Here is a 16,381-nt window from a genome sequence, read left to right on the forward strand (position 1 = left end):
GACTTTTACTCTAATCAAAGTTGTTACATTTTTTAAAAAGAAAACTAATCATTAGAGAGACAGACACAGTGTCTCCTTCCATGATCTTAATTTAAAAAAAAGACCAACCAGAACACGGAACCAAAGGTCTTCTGGACTTTGTTCCTCAGCACCTGAACTCTGCTGCAGATCTCTGTTTTCCTCCTACAGCTCTGATGCTGCCACCAAATCACTCAGTCATGTGGACTTCATTTGTTCATGAAGTTCAGCAAAAATGAAAAATGTGCTGTAGTGAAACAAACTTTACTAATAACAACGACCCTTTAACACCATCAGACCATAGTTGTTTTTCTGTGTAACAGTTATTTTACAGCAGTTCCAGTCTGTGTTTAAAACCTGTATTTAGATTCTGTGAAATATCACTAAGTTACACTTGGACAGTTTGTAGTCTGCATGTCTCTCTGCCCTGGATCCTGGGCTGGTCCTGAATACATCCTGAGTCCGTCTGTACTTTCTGTCTTCATGCACATTGTTAATTACAGTAGTTGAGGATTATTAAGTGTCGACCCAACGACACTGCAGAGCAACAAAAACTGAAATGGTTCATATCTGTGGATCCACGTTACCAAGCTTATATCAGACAGTCTGTAGAACCTGGAGACCTGGAGATCCAGCTGTCAGAGCATCTGTCTGCTGTGTCCCCAAGACTCCATTAGCCAGGACATGTCACATGATGACCTGACTTCAGGTAAAAGGTCATGTGACATAAACTTTATAGAAAACTAAAATATTATTAATTGTTAACTTGGTAAAGACAAGCTGGGTTCACACCTGTCACATGGACACAACTAAAACAGGTAAAGTCACCTGACTTCCTGTTAATGGAGGGGGAGGAGCCACTGGAACTGAAAGTGTTGAGTTAGTTCAGACTCCAGTTAGAGTGGACAGAGCAGGAGGAGGAGAAGTGAAGACTGAGGCAGAGTGTTAATCCAACATTATTCTCATTTTGCTGTCAAAGTCTCTGAGTCACTTTTGTCCCTGTGGACTTTAGAGGACACATCACACACTGTCTACTTGTGTCCAAACAAAGACACTGAGAGAAAAGGAGGAGAATCAAACTGTGTGTGTCACTTCCTGTTGTCTCAGTTTTATGAAGCCAACAGTTTGATTCATGTGTGAAAAGCAAATCCTGATTGTGTGAATAATAAGATTAAAGCTGAACTAACTCTGGCTGGTTTTATTCCACTGAGCTAATGTGTGTTTGTGTGTGTTACTTCCTGGTGTCTCAGTCTGTCTCAGGGTGGGACTGAAGTGAACAGACGTGTTTCTCCTGATTCCTTTTCTCAGCTCAGTCTCACTGGTTTATCTCTCAGTCTGACTGAGGTTTAGAAGATGAGTGTTTGTGTGGAGGAAGAGGAGAACAGAGTAGAGTCTGCAGGATCCAGATGTGTGTCTGTGAAGAGGGACCTGTCCAAAGATGATCATCCAGTCCTCAGTCCTGAAACTGGACCCTCAGACACAAAGTAAGAGAACTGCTCCAAACTGTGAAACCTCCTGATGATCTGCAGCAGCAGCAGTTTGTGTTTAGAGCAACAGAAATGACTTTAATCAGAGAATTTATCAGTGATTGATGTGATCTGAAGAAAAACTTGTTGGTGTTTGCAGAGCTCAGAACCACAGACAGAGAGCAGAGTCTCCAGTGTCCAGCTGTCTGTCTATGAAGAGTGACTGGTCCAAAGATTCTCCTCCAGACTTCAGTCCTGAACCTGGACCCTCAGACACAAAGTAAGAGACAGTTTCTACTGTAAACTGACCTGATGAAGATGATTCATTGAGGACAAAATGTTCTGTTCAAAGATTTATATTCAGGATACAGAACTATTAGTGCAGATACTGGTTCAGACTAAGATGGATCTTAGTCTGGGTTTTATATCCACAAACTACTGATGGTGTTTCTGTAGTAAAACACCTGAGAACCTCCATGTCAGGAGTTAGTTAGAGCCTGACCCCTAACAGACATCTGTGGTCAGTTCTCATGGAAAAGTTCTCTGTGAACAGAAAAGAGACAGAAAATGGTCAAATACAGATTTAATCTGATTTTCTTGTTCAGAATTTTTGTTTTACATTTATTCCTTTTGATAGTTTGATAATTTGATAGTTGACAATAGACAGAGACAGAAAACAGAACAGGAACCATCTGGACTTGAACATGTGACCCCACTGTTACCTACTGTGTGTCTAAAGTCCAATTTATACATCTCCCTCGATAAACATAAACGTCGACGTGGACACAAGCACAGACTGATTTATGGGTAACTGTAGGTCACAGACATCTCCCACATCTCAACAACACGTTGTTCAGGGCGTCAAACACACTGACTGTCAGGATTGAAACAGGAATAGAACCAGAAAGACGACCGGAAAATAGGAAACGTACCGTTTATACATGTCTAGATGTTCACACTAATTTGATGTAATATTTAAATATGTTGTTTAATAAATTTTGTTCATTTCTATAAAATTCATTTTGTTTTCAGTGTATTTTGAGATATGTATTTTAACTTATGACTTTTTGTGTCCAAAATGGAAAATGAAAAAAGGGAAAATAAAAGTCTTGGTTTGATATCATACTATACTTCACATGGGACACAAACTATTTAGTTAATGAAAATTTACCATTTGGTTATTGAAATGACTTCCTGTTATCTCTGAAAATATTTATAGTTTTATTCCATAACAACAAAGGACAGGACATTGTAGTTCTCTATGTCTATCAAATACATCACATCCTCATCTGAGCAATGAATTCAAAAATCATGAAAAACTCCAGAGGCTTCACATAGTTTCTCTTGTCATTGTAATTTTGTGCTCTCTACTTCTGTGACACTCAATTCACTAGACCACAACTTAGCAGAACATCCTGCCAAAGAACTATTCCTGCAGGGAGGTTGCAATCCACAGACGCTGACTGACTCTATACTGTCCCCTTGTGGACACATACGTGCATCTACGTGTGGATACAAAAGACAAATGTGCAAACGTATCAGAGCGTTGGTCCATGTCGATGTTTAACTGTATCAATGAAAAAGCATAATTCCGGCTTTAGACGGCTGGTCTACCACAGTTTGTAGAACACTTCTAAGCTCAGTTCAGACCTAACTAACCCAAGCTGAGCTGCTCACAGTGACTCTAAAACAGTAAAGGACACAATCAGTTCTCTTTAATTGAAGGCTTTTACTGTGAAGGAGCTGCAGGAAGTGTTGAGTTTGTATTAATAACAAACTACAGTCAGATCACTAAAGGTTTATAAGACAGTCAGACAGGAAAAGCAGTTCATTAGTGTTTCTGAAGCAGGAGAAAAATCCTTTGGATTCCAGACTGATGCTGAACTCAAACAGAAAAGTAGCTGCACTTTTACTGTTTCTGTGACCATCTGAGCTTCTACACAGTGTTGGACACATCTGGAGATTTTTCATCCACAACCAGCAAATTACTTTACTTCTAAACAAATGTTTTCACAGAGAGAAGAGGACTCATGCTTCTATAGAGGAGCAGCTGTCCTGCTGTGCTTTGTGTCAGGACGTCCTGAAGGATCCAGCCTCTACCAGCTGTGGACACTGGTTCTGCAGACAGTGCATCAGCTCATACTGGGACCAGTCTGGTTCATCAGGAGACTCCTCCTGTCCCCAGTGTGGAGAAAGATCCAGAGCTGGACTGCAGACAGTCAGTCAGAGCAGCTCTGTCCAAAGTAAGACTGAACATCTGTCTGCTGATGTCCTCATTTCTGAAAACAAGACTCACTTTTTTACTCTCACAGTTGTTCTGTGTATTTTCATCATTATCACATGTTCTACAGCACTGAATAGTTTTTGTGTGAGACATAAAAAGAACGAGTGGGTGTTTTTGTTTGGTCTCACATTGTTTGTTCTTCTTCTGTCAGCAGATGTTGGTCTGCAGGAGGTTTTAGATGAACATAAGATCAGTCTGAGGAGGAGATGTGAATGTGTGACTGAAGGAAGTGATGAAACAGGAAGTGGGACCCTCCTCAACAGGATCTACACTGAGCTCTACATCACAGAGGGACAGAGTGAAGAGGTTAATACCCAACATGAGGTGAGGCAGCTTGAGACAGCTTCCAACATGAAGACCCTCCATGAGACTCCAATCAAGGTCCACGACATCTTTAAAGCCTTACCTGACCAACAGAGACACATCAGAGTGGTTCTGACCAACGGCGTCGCTGGTGTTGGAAAAACCTTCTCGGTGCAGAAGTTCAGTCTGGACTGGGCAGAGGACTTGGAAAACCAAGATGTCAGTGTGCTGGTTCTGCTTTCGTTCAGGGAGCTGAACTTGATCAAAGATGAGCAGCACAGTCTTCTCACGCTGCTCCATGTTTTCCATCCAACATTACAGAAGGTCACAGCAGAGCAGCTGGCTGTCTGTAAACTTTTGTTCATCTTTGACGGCCTGGATGAAAGCAGACGTTCACTGGATTTCAACAACAGTGAGGTTGTGTCTGATGTCACACAGACGTCATCAGTCGACGTGCTGCTGACAAACCTCATCAAGGGGAATCTGGTTCCCTCGGCTCTGGTCTGGATAACTTCCAGACCTGCAGCAGCCAATCAGATCCCTCCTACATGTGTCGACAGGGTAACAGAAGTACGAGGCTTCACTGACGCCCAGAAGGAGGAGTACTTCAGGAGGAGGTTCAGTGATGAAGAGCTGTCCAGCAGAATCATCTCCCACATCAAGACATCCAGGATCCTCCACATCATGTGTCACATCCCAGTCTTCTGCTGGATCACTGCTACAGTTCTGGATCACATGTTGACTACAGAGCAGAGAGGAGAGCTGCCCAAGACCCTTACTGACATGCACTTACACTTCCTGATGGTTCAGACCAAGAGGAAGAAGAACAAGTATGATGAGGGACATGAGACCAGTCAACAGGAGCTGATGGAGGCTGACAGGGAAGTTCTTGTGAAGCTGGGGAGGCTGGCGTTTGAACATCTGGAGAAAGGAAACATCATGTTCTACCAAGAAGACCTGGAGCAGTGTGGTCTTGATGTCACAGAGGCCTTGGTGTACTCAGGAGTTTGTACAGAGATCTTCAAAAGAGAGAGTGTGATCTTCCAGAAAACGGTCTACTGCTTTGTTCATCTGAGCATCCAGGAGTTTCTGGCTGCAGTTTACTTCTTCCACTGTTACACCAACAGAAAGAGACAGGTACTGGAGAGTTACCTGAAAGGCTTCAAACAAAGCACTTCAAAACCAAAACAAGAGTCTGTATTAAAGAAGATTTCTACCTTTTTTAGAAACAGTGATACTTATGTTCCTCCCCTGAATGACTTCCTGAGTGAAGCCATGGAGAAATCTCTCCAAAGTAAAAATGGTCACCTGGACCTGTTTGTTCGCTTCCTTCATGGCCTCTCTATGGAGTCCAACCAGAGACTCTTAGGAGGTCTGCTGGGTCAGATAGAGAACAGTCCAGAAATCATCCAGACAGTCATCAACAGCCTGAAGAAGATGAACAGTGATAAAATGTCTCCTGACAGAAGCATCAACATCTTCCACTGTCTGATGGAGATGAAGGACCACTCAGTACATCAGGAGATCCAAGAGTTCCTGAAGTCAGAGAACAGATCAGAGAAACTCTCTGAGATCCACTGTTCAGCTCTGGCCTACATGCTGCAAATGTCAGAGGAGGTTCTGGATGAGTTGGACCTGAAGAAGTACAACACATCAGAGGAGGGACGACGGAGACTGATCCCAGCTGTGAGGAACTGCAGAAAGGCTCAGTAAGTTTAATGTCAAGATGTCTTATTGAATTCTTTATTTTTTGTCCAGAGAGTCTGATGTCAACACACAGTGACATGTCACATCCTGCTAAAGACAATTCAGTACCAGTGAGATATTCTAGTCTCACATGTCCTCAACTAAGAAGGACAGTGGAGACGGTTTAGACTAGTGACTAGTTTTCCCAAACACACACAGAAGACTCAGAGTGAGCAGAGACAACAAGTCACCTCACTTTGAACCCTGAGTCTCTGTAAGGAAACAAAACTGGAAATTTCATGTCCTCATGTACTGATACATGTCCTAAAGGACATCTGACACAATCAATGACCTGTGATCCATAAAATTCCACCACAACCTGATGAAGCTGAAGCCTCAGTGTTAAAGACAAACACTTTACACACATATAGAATAGAAAAACAGAGACTACAGCTTTTTTTCAGCACTTTGATCAAATCTACTTTTGTGAACATCAGCATCTTCAGTCTTTCTTTGCTTGATGGAGGTTTAATCCAAATCCAACAGAAGAACTTTTGGTCTTTAAAGTTTCTGCTGAAAAGGTTTTGACAGTCAACATGTTTCACAGCTGATGGTCATTTGTTTCCAGTGGATAAAGTGTCTGCAACATGTTTCTAGAATCTTTTTCTATACAGACACACTTTGATTCTAATATCTGGGATCTGGTGGAACTAACAGACCTTCAAACTGAAAATGTCTTTCATGTCATTCTTGCTGTTCTTGTGTTGTTTTCCAACAGTTTCTGAGCTGTTTCACAGTAACAACTGTTGGGTCCATTTTCACCTTTTCTACAACATCTATAATCATTGTTTAAGCTGAGAGAGGATGTGAGGGGACGACATCCTCCCTCATGTAGAATGAATCCAACATCCACCTCATCATCCTCATTCAGTTAAAGGTTCCCAACAGTGAACATCTGTTCAAATATCCCAACATATCAGAGAAATAACAAACTAAAATCTCACAGATTACACAGGTTTCAAGTTTTGCAGGTTCAAACACTACAAATTTAATATTGTTTCTCATCACAGACTTTCTGGCTGTGGACTCTCAGAGACTCACTGTGAAGTTGTGGCTTCAGCTTTAAAGTCCAACCCCTCCCATCTGAGAGAACTGGATCTGAGTGGAAGCAACCTGCAGGATTCAGGAGTGAAGCTGCTCTCTGCTGGACTGGAGAGTCCACAATGTAGACTGGAGACTCTGAGGTCAGTGTTTTTCTCTTGTACATCTTAAATCCACAACTGTCAATACCAATGTTTTCCTGTAAATTCCAAGTGGTTAGTTCATTGTAAAAATCAGGAAAAAATGACCAACGTATACGTTTTACAGTGAGGTGACGTGTAGCAGCTGCAGTGAACATAACAGTCACCTGGACACACAAACATTTACTGGGAGCAGGTTGAGGTGGATGGATGGGTCAAGAAAACAGGAGGCTGTGACTGAGTCAGACAGTAAATTCATTTAAAACCATGAAAGTGTAAAAACACCTGGTTATGTTTATTTAGTACTTTGGGATAAAGATTAGTGAAACTTGGTGCCAATAGAGGTGATACCTGCCTCCATATGTGGCAGCACTGTGTGAACAGACGTCCTGTTGGTCGTATGAGAGGGTAGGAACAAACCGCCTATACCACTGTTTTTCAGCATTGTTAGTTCAAATGTCTCCACCTCTACAATGAAAGGAGGAAACTGCATTAAAACTGAATTATGGGACAGTTTGTTCTGAAACTTCACAGACTGTATGTGACACTAGAAAGTGTCGAAAGCAAATGAAAAGAAGTTTGACAAGTTGAATCCATTTATCTTTTATATGAAACACAAACTTTAAATCTGATTTTAGTTATTTCATCAATAATGGTCAGTTTGGAATTTGAGACAAATATTTGACATTTGACATCAGATTCAACAGAATTGTTCAGATTTAGAGAAACAGAAGATGAATTAAAGAAACAAGATTCAGTCTTTGAATCCAACACGTCTGATTTTATTCTAATTCCAGAGGTGAGTGAGGTTCTGTTCTGAATCAGTGCTGACATGAATAGGTGTATGAATGTTGTGCTGACATTTGGATGATGTCTGTAGAAGTCTGACATTCTGATGATCCACAATAACACAAGGACAAAGTCCCTCTAACACCATTGATTAGGACACATCTGATTGTTACTAATGATTTGATCCACATCTTTGATTCTTTATGCAGATTGAGTCTCTGCAGATTGTCAAAGATCAGCTGTGGTTCTCTGGTCTCAGCTCTGAAGTCCAACCCCTCCCATCTGAGAGAACTGGACCTGAAGGGAAACTGGAACCTGCAAGATTCAACAGTGAAGCTGCTGTGTGGTTTTCTGGAGAGTCCACATTGTAGACTGGAGACTCTGAGGTCAGTTCACTGACTGATACCGTTGGAGATTTTCTGTGTTTCATGATCAACTTGTGACTGTGAGATGTGGTTTTTCTTTAGGGGGACCAGCCAGGTCTCTGTCCTGACATTTCAGATTGTGATAGAAGTCAGTTTGGTTCATTTAGTCGACCTTCACAAAGGAAACAGGTTTAAACAATCAGACTTAACATTCAGCCTGTAGCTGCACTGAATGGATGAGAAAATCATCCAAACTAATATTTGGTTTAAATCCATTGAAATCTTCACTTTGAGCTCATATCAGTGAGCTGTCATTACTGATATGTGTTGTTATAGTTTTTCATAGAATTTAACTCACTTGTTAAATGTGTTAGAAAAGGTTTAAAAAACCAAACTGTTGGTTTCACATGTTTCAATCATGAAGTGGAAAGTTGATTTGACATTTCTGCTGAACATTTAGCAACGTTTTCATGAAATCATCTGTAATTTGGGATGAAAAGAGTTTTAGTTTTGCTGATGTGCTGGACAGAGACCAGGACCAAGCAAGACGTCTTTACTGGATCAGTTCTGGCTCTTTAAAGTTTGATCCATTTCACTGATGAGTCAAAGTATTGTAGGAAGTTTTTAGTCTGTCATATGTGATTTGATGTTTGTCTGATAATTCCAGAGGTGAGTGAGGTGAGCAGCATGTTCTGAATCAGTGCTGACATGAATAGGTGTATGAATGTTGTGCTGACATTTGGATGATGTCTGTAGAAGTCTGACATTCTGATGATCCACAATAACACAAGGACAAGTCACTCTAACACCATTGATTAGGACATATCTGATTGATTACTAATGATTTGATCCACATCTTTGATTCTTTATTCAGATTGAATGAATGCAGTTTGTCAGAGATCAGCTGTGATTCTCTGGTCTCAGCTCTGAAGTCCAACCCCTCCCATCTGAGAGAACTGGACCTGAGTGAAAACAAGCTGCAGGATTCAGCAGTGAAGCTGCTGTGTGGTTTTCTGGAGAGTCCACACTGTAGACTGGAGACTCTGAGGTCAGACACCATTTTTTAGTTGTGTGCTGAGATTAATATGATGTGAAAGTTGTGGTGACACTAAACTACAGACAGGTTCATGTTTCTGAGGCCAAATCACATTCAAACTGTTCAGTGGTTGAAAGGAAGTTTTGAAAGTGTCAAAAAATCTGATGTAAAAATGTGAAAATGACATTTGATTGTCAGACTTAGAATTGAAGACACTTGTATAAAGCAGCAACAGAGAATCAGCTTGGAGCAAATAGAAGGAGGAGAGAAGAATCAGCAGGTTAAGAACAGGACACACAGCACTAAATAGTTGACTGAAGCTAATGAAGAAGCATCCAACTGCCAACTGTGTCAAGAAGCAGAGACAGTTGATCCTGTTTGATTTGAGTGGAATAAATGTAGAGAGGAGCAGCAGAGTGGGATTGGAAGGTGCAGAGAAAAGGAAAGAAATCCTCCAAACATTACACAACTACTATCAAGTGCAACAGGAGATGATTGACAGCTTTACATCATATGGGAAATAGTTTGCATGTGTGAAGACATGTGAGAGACACGAGAGAGCAGGGAGGACAAATGTGTGTTGAGGACGACCAAAGTGTTGCTGCAGACAAACTGGATCTTTGTCCAATCACTACATTGTCTGATCACATGAAGCCAAATCCAGGTGAATGACAGCAGCTGTGCTGTGAGATCCACTATAGTGACATTTCAAATGTGTGAGGACAAAGTTCCTCCTCTCTGTCTCTGTCCAGTGTTTGAAGACAGACACAGAAAAACCTTAGTTTGAAGGTTTGATCATTAAGAGCAGACAAGAGGTTGAAGTTTGTGTTTAGCAGAGTTTAGACACTAACATTTCACTAATGATCAGATTGTTGCTTCTGTCTTCACAAAGACAACATGGACTGATTACATGAAGAAGAAGAAAGACACAAATATATTGTTGAAGAATCCTGAGAGAAAATCCTGATCTCAGCTCTGATCAGATGATGAAACATTGATGGTTTCAAACAGGAACTTTGTTTCTAAACTTTCATCTTTGATTCTTTATTCAGATTGAGTCTCTGCAGATTGTCAAAGATCAGCTGTGATTCTCTGGTCTCAGCTCTGAAGTGCAACCCCTCCCATCTGAGACAACTGGACCTGAGTGAAAACTGGAACCTGCTGGATTCAGGATTGAAGCTTCTGTGTGGTTTTCTGGAGAGTCCACACTGTAGACTGGAGACTCTGAGGTCAGTTCACTGACTGTTACTGTTGGAGATTTTCTGTGTTTCATGATCAACTTGTGACTGTGTGATGTGGTTTTTCGTCAGGGGACCAGCCAGGTCTCTGTCCTGACATTTCAGATTGTGATAGAAGTCAGTTTGGTTCATTTAGTCGACCTTCACAAAGGAAACAGGTTTAAACAATCAGACTTAACATTCAGCCTGTAGCTGCACTGAATGAACAGAAAACACTGAAACCAAACAAGGACAACAGACACATTTTCAAACTATCATCTTCACATATTGAACCAAAACTGATCCTAAAGTCTTTATCAACAGTCCAACAAAAACCAAGACTGGCTCCAAGTCCAAAAGTCCATTCAGGGTTTTTCTTTTCAAGTCGATTGTCTTGATTTGACATTTCTACTGAACATTTAGCAAAGTTTTCATGAAATCATCTGTAATTTGGGATGAAAAGAGTTTTAGTTTTGCTGATCTGCAGGACAGAGACCAGGACCAAACAACATCCACAACATCCACAATAACACAAGGACAAAGTCACTCTAACACCATTGATTAGGACATATCTGATTGTTACTAATGATTTGATCCACATCTTTGATTCTTTATGCAGATTGAGTTGGTGCAGTTTGTCAGAGATCAGCTGTGGTTCTCTGGTCTCAGCTCTGAAGTCCAACCCCTCCCATCTGAGAGAACTGGACCTGAGCTGGAACAATAACCTGCAGGATTCAGGAGTGAAGCTGCTGTGTGGTTTTCTGGAGAGTCCACACTATAGACTGGAGACTCTGAGGTCAGTTCACTGACTGATACTGTTGGAGATTTTCTGTGTTTCATGATCCACTTGTGACTGTGGTTTTATTTTAGGGGGGACCACTCAGGTCTCTGTCCTAACATTTAAGATAGTGAATAAAAAATAAAAAAATGATCCTAAATTCTTTATCAACAGTCCAACAAAAAAAAAAACAAGAATGATTCCAAGCCCAAAGTATATTCAGGGTTTTCTTTTCAAGTCGATTGTCTTGATTTGACATTTGTGCTGAACATTTAGCAAAGTTTTCATGAAATCGTCTGTAATTTGGGATGAAAAGAGTTTTAGTTTTGCTGATCTGCAGGACAGAGACCAGGACCAAGCAAGACCTCTTTACTGGATCAGTTCTGGTTCTTTAAAGTTTGATCCATTTCACTGATGAGTCAAAGTATTGTAGGAAGTTTTTAGTCTGTCATATGTGATTTGATGTTTGTCTGATAATTCCAGAGGTGAGTGAGGTGAGCAGCATGTTCTGAATCAGTGCTGACATGAATAGGTGTATGAATGTTGTGCTGACATTTGGATGATGTCTGTAGAAGTCTGACATTCTGATGATCCACAATAACACAAGGACAAAGTCCCTCTAACACCATTGATTAGGACAAATCTGATTGTTACTAATGATTTGATCCACATCTTTGATTCTTTATTCAGATTGAGTGGCTGCAGTTTGTCAAAGATCAGCTGTGATTCTCTGGTCTCAGCTCTGAAGTCCAACCCCTCCTTTCTGAGAGAACTGGACCTGAGTGACAACAACCTTCCAGATTCAGCAGTGAAGCTTCTGTCTGATCTTGTAAATAATCCAGACTATCGACTAACAACTGTGAGGTCAGTGTCAAAGCAAAGATCCAGTATTTCCTGTAAAGCTCCAACCAGACAGGGGAACTAGAGTTGATAACAAACACCAAAAGGTCACATAAAGGTTAGCAAGTGCAGACATAACAAGCCAACAAACCTTCTGATTGACTGTGATGGAAATGTAAACTGACAGAATTAGAAAACACAGTAAACAGTTTAGTTTGCTGTAGATTTAACACTATATCAGCTAAAATGTCACTTTGGCTCTTTTCTAACTTCATATTTATATTATCAGCAGATTTTTAGGTCACATAATAGTCACAATGACATTTTAATCTTTAGTCAATTCGGCAGTGAAATACCTACTTTGTGATTTTCCTGCCTTAAGAGAAGTAGCTCACTTTCACAACTTGAGCCTGTTTGTGTAGCTACGTCTGCAGAGCTGGAAGGTGACAAATCAAGAGCAGAGCAAATGGTTATAGCAGCAAGAGTAGAATCTGATATTAGGGTTGATTATTTGGCTGGAAACTGCATGTTATGAGACAGTTTTCTCTATTATTTTGTCCACCACATTAAGTATGTCAGTGAGGACTGGCTACATAACAACATCTCCTGTCTGCACCACAGTTCAACAGCAGCACAAAAAAAACAGCCTCCACCACTGAATCAACTCCTCTGAGTGAGTGTTGTCCTCTTCCTCTTTGCTGCGGACAGGGACACTTGGCTGAGCTCCGTCCTTGCTTAGACTCAGAGAGAAGAAGCTGCTCCACAAGTTTATTTTCTTATTCACTAATCTCAGTGGTGTCTTGAAGAATTGTTGTCCCATGATTTCAGAACACAGATGGTTATTTATGCTCTAGTTAATTTTTACAACAAAAAATTAACTAGTGAGCTGCACTGTGAGGTAACTTTCTTTATTTCCCAAAATAGACCTAGAAACACTGATCTCCTCTCTTCTCTCTCATTCTCTCTAAAGGTGGACGTGATGATCTGTGATGGAAAATCAAGTCTGATTAAATGATTTCATTTGACTCTTAGCATTTTACCCAGTTATAATGGCAACTTGAATTTAGTTTACTTTTGAAATGTTGTTCAAACTTTGTCTCATATCCATGTTTTGTCTTGAAGTGTTTGCAGAACTGCTCCAAGGTCAGTTATCGTCTAACAGCAGACCATCCCACACTGTAGTGACCCAGAGTCACTTCATGCTCACAGCTGCTTATCAAAGTGTTGAAAAGGGAAAAGGTTTCCATAAAAGGAGAAAAGGGCTGGGAGCAGTAGCCTGAGGGTGGAGAATGTTCTGCCCAGCAACAGAAAGTTATAAAACTAATGTGTGATGTATCAAGTTTAGAACTGCATAGTTCTAATAATTGAAACTCTGTCGATGTTCTTCTCTCTTACAACGTAATTAAACCCTAAAAGACGTCCTGGATGTTGAACCTTCTTTACTGATTACACTTGAGATTTCTAAGACCAGATATGGTCATTTTTGCCATGACATTATCTCTGTGTGTTCAGAGTAGCATGTTTGTCCTGATGATCCAGATGTTGCAGCAGCAGCATGTTGTGTGCAGAGAGGCTCTGACTGGACCATGTTACTGGGAGGTAGAGTGGAGAGCAGAGCTTCATCCAGCAGTGACTGACAGAGGAATCAGAAGAAGTGGAGATGACTCTCAGTGCTGCAGTCTGAACTGCTCTGAGAACAGCTCCACTGTCAGACACAATGTCAAGTCCACCATCATCCCTGTGTGATCCTCTGGATCTGAAAGAGGATCAGCAGTGGATCTGATTTTAAAGCTCATTTAGATGCTGAAGGTTAACAAACTTCAGTTAGTTCAACATGAACTGTTCCTGTTGTATAGTCTGATGTCAGATCTACAGTGGAGAATCAAAACCCACTTTACTGCTCTTGATACTTATACTACTATTGTTTAATGAAGACATTTGAGATTAAGATCAAAAAATGGAAATTAAGAGGTTCAGTTTTCATTTGATGGAGTTTAAACCTTTTACACAGTGTGTTAACAATCCTACAATGCAACACAACACATTTTATAGACATTAATGAGCAATGGTTCACCTCAGGAAAGACAAAAACTGATTCAGTAGTGTCCAAAAATGTCATGTCCATACATTTCATTCTTCTACATTAGTTACTGAGCTGCTTCACCACACAGCAGATTCATGTTTGCAACTGTTCAGACAGGACAAGAAAATACTCTCAGATTGACGTCTTTATCTGTCTGTTTCCAGACTTTAACACTATCAAGCTCCTCTTCTGTGGAACCAGCTCCCAGTTCAAATCCGCGTGGGGACAGAAACTCTCTCTATTTTAGTCATAGTCACGCTGCTATAGACATAGACACCCCCCTGACAGATGTCCCCCCACCCTGAGCCTGGTTCTTCTGGAGGTTTCTTCCATTAAAGTGTTTTTTTCCTCCTTGCTGTTGTCTAATGCTGCTCAGGGGATTTGTTGGCTTTTCTCTTTACATCTTTATAGTATTGACTTTATTGTAAAGTGTCTTGAGATGACTTTGTTGTGAATTTCTACATAAAGTTGAGTTGAACTGAAGTAGGAGTGTGACTGTGCGGACATGCAGGTAAAGAAGCTGCTTCCTCACTGTCAGTGCATGGAAACACTGGATCATCATAGTAATAACCAACATGTGATCTGCCACTAGAGGTCACTGCTGCATCAGCTTACACCTGGAGACATCAGTGTAAGAAACAGGGACAAGTCCAGTGTCTTTTTGTCTGTGAGCACTAACAGCCTGCAGCAGCTTCACTGGTGAGGACTGAAGAAGCAGCCAGAGTCCCACAGGATCCTCAGATAAAGAAACATGTTAACAAAGAGAAATGTGTTTCTGAAACTTCATTGTTTCCTGTTTGCAGCCTCAACATTTGGGCCCATTGTTTAAACATCTGCTGTTCTTCTGAAATTAGATTCTCATGGCAGAGACACAGTCTTTCTGCAACACCCTGTCAATTCAACAAACCACACACGATCTACTGTTACTCAGATGAACTACATTGTCATAAGTATGTGGACACTTCTGCACACAGCCTTTAGTGTAAATTTGGTCTGTTATCAGTCACGTCCTCCTCACGTCCTCTCACTCTGTAGGTGAGAGACAGATCGTTGAACATGATGAAGTCAGTGCAGAGACCTGAACAGTGGTGGGACTGTTACGGCCCTGGCCGTATGTTTGTACTTTGTTATTCTTATAGGTGCCCTGCCTGATTGGCCGGATTGGGGTAGTACAGGAAGCTGATTGGTCCATCCTACACTTCCTGGAGTTTGAAAAGTACGGTTCCCAACAGCCAGCGAGAGGCTTTTTCTGGCAGCAGCACCTGTTCGCTGTTCTTGGCGTCCAGACCTTATTTAGCATTTTTTTGAACTGTTAGGTTTTGTGGCGTGGCTTTGTTTGTAAATTGTACATTTTGTAAATAGTATTTAATCTGTAGGGGTGAACTGCCATTTTCTTTTGATTGTTTTCTCGTTTCACATTAGGGAGTTAGGGTTAGCGACTGTCTTTTGGTTTGTTTCTTTCTATCAGGCTAGCTAGCACTTTCTGTGGGAAATAGCTTATTTTGTTTATTATGTTGCCTTGGTTCGCCCTGAGTTGTAGTGTCATGATTTGTTTGACATTTTTTTCGTTTACAATAAATATCTTTCTGTTAGAAACATCGTAACTTATCTTTGTATGTTGCACCTCTACCCCCTAGACAGGGGTGTAACAGGGACATTTTAAAACCCTCAGACTGGTCCAACAGCTCAGAGCATCAACACTAAAAGCTGCCTCACCAAAAGTTTTTGTCAGAGGATCTGAGAGCAGGGACTGGTTCATGGATTACAATAGTCCAGTCTGCTGGACAGAGAAGTCTGTGTTAGTGTGTCTGAAACTTTTTTTAAGGTAATTGGAAAGCAGATTTGGTGACTGGCCCACACGAGCCTTAAAATTCAGTTCTGAATCAAAGATGACACCAAGGTTTCAGGTCTGTTGGCTTGAGGACAGTTCAAGACTATCTAAGTTTGGTACCAGTTCCTCTTTTTGAGCCTTTGAACCAATAACTAAAATCTCAGGTTTGTTCTGGTTAATTTGCAAGAAGTTCTGTGACATCCAGATGTAAAGACGTTGATTTACATAGGTAGTTTACATAAATTGTCTTATTTTGTGGAAATCAGATTTAAAAGCGTGTACAGAGGATTTATGCTGATGCGTCTTCCCCCCACAGGTTGGACAGACCAATACTCTTTCTATAATTTGTGGTGCAGAAGAATTGTGTAAAATAAAATGATCCCACATTCTTTGAGCATCACACATTAAAAGTTGAGTGTCACATAAAGCAAGAAACAAGCAATG

At 40.9% G+C, this 16,381-nt stretch overlaps 1 protein-coding gene across 2 annotated transcripts; it reads left to right on the plus strand.

Moving 5' to 3' along the window:
* Window positions 1-1,097: 1,097 nt before the first annotated feature.
* On the plus strand, window positions 1,098-13,442 carry LOC137123508 (NACHT, LRR and PYD domains-containing protein 12-like). Of its 2 annotated transcripts, XM_067497322.1 has the most exons (10): window positions 1,103-1,502; window positions 1,645-1,764; window positions 3,501-3,727; window positions 3,920-5,780; window positions 6,828-7,001; window positions 7,997-8,173; window positions 9,027-9,200; window positions 10,241-10,417; window positions 11,025-11,201; window positions 11,874-13,442. In XM_067497322.1, the coding sequence occupies exons 1-10, from the start codon at window positions 1,372-1,374 to the stop codon at window positions 12,106-12,108; spliced, it is 3,453 nt and encodes a 1,150-aa protein (XP_067353423.1). In that variant the 5' UTR covers window positions 1,103-1,371; the 3' UTR covers window positions 12,109-13,442. The 2 variants fall into 2 exon arrangements, with proteins under 2 accessions (XP_067353424.1, XP_067353423.1); XM_067497323.1 differs by lacking the exon at window positions 10,241-10,417 and having other exon boundaries at window positions 1,098-1,502.
* Window positions 13,443-16,381: the final 2,939 nt, after the last annotated feature.

Source organism: Channa argus, chromosome 3 (genome assembly GCF_033026475.1).
Source record: "Channa argus isolate prfri chromosome 3, Channa argus male v1.0, whole genome shotgun sequence".
NCBI classification, from domain to species: domain Eukaryota; kingdom Metazoa; phylum Chordata; class Actinopteri; order Anabantiformes; family Channidae; genus Channa; species Channa argus.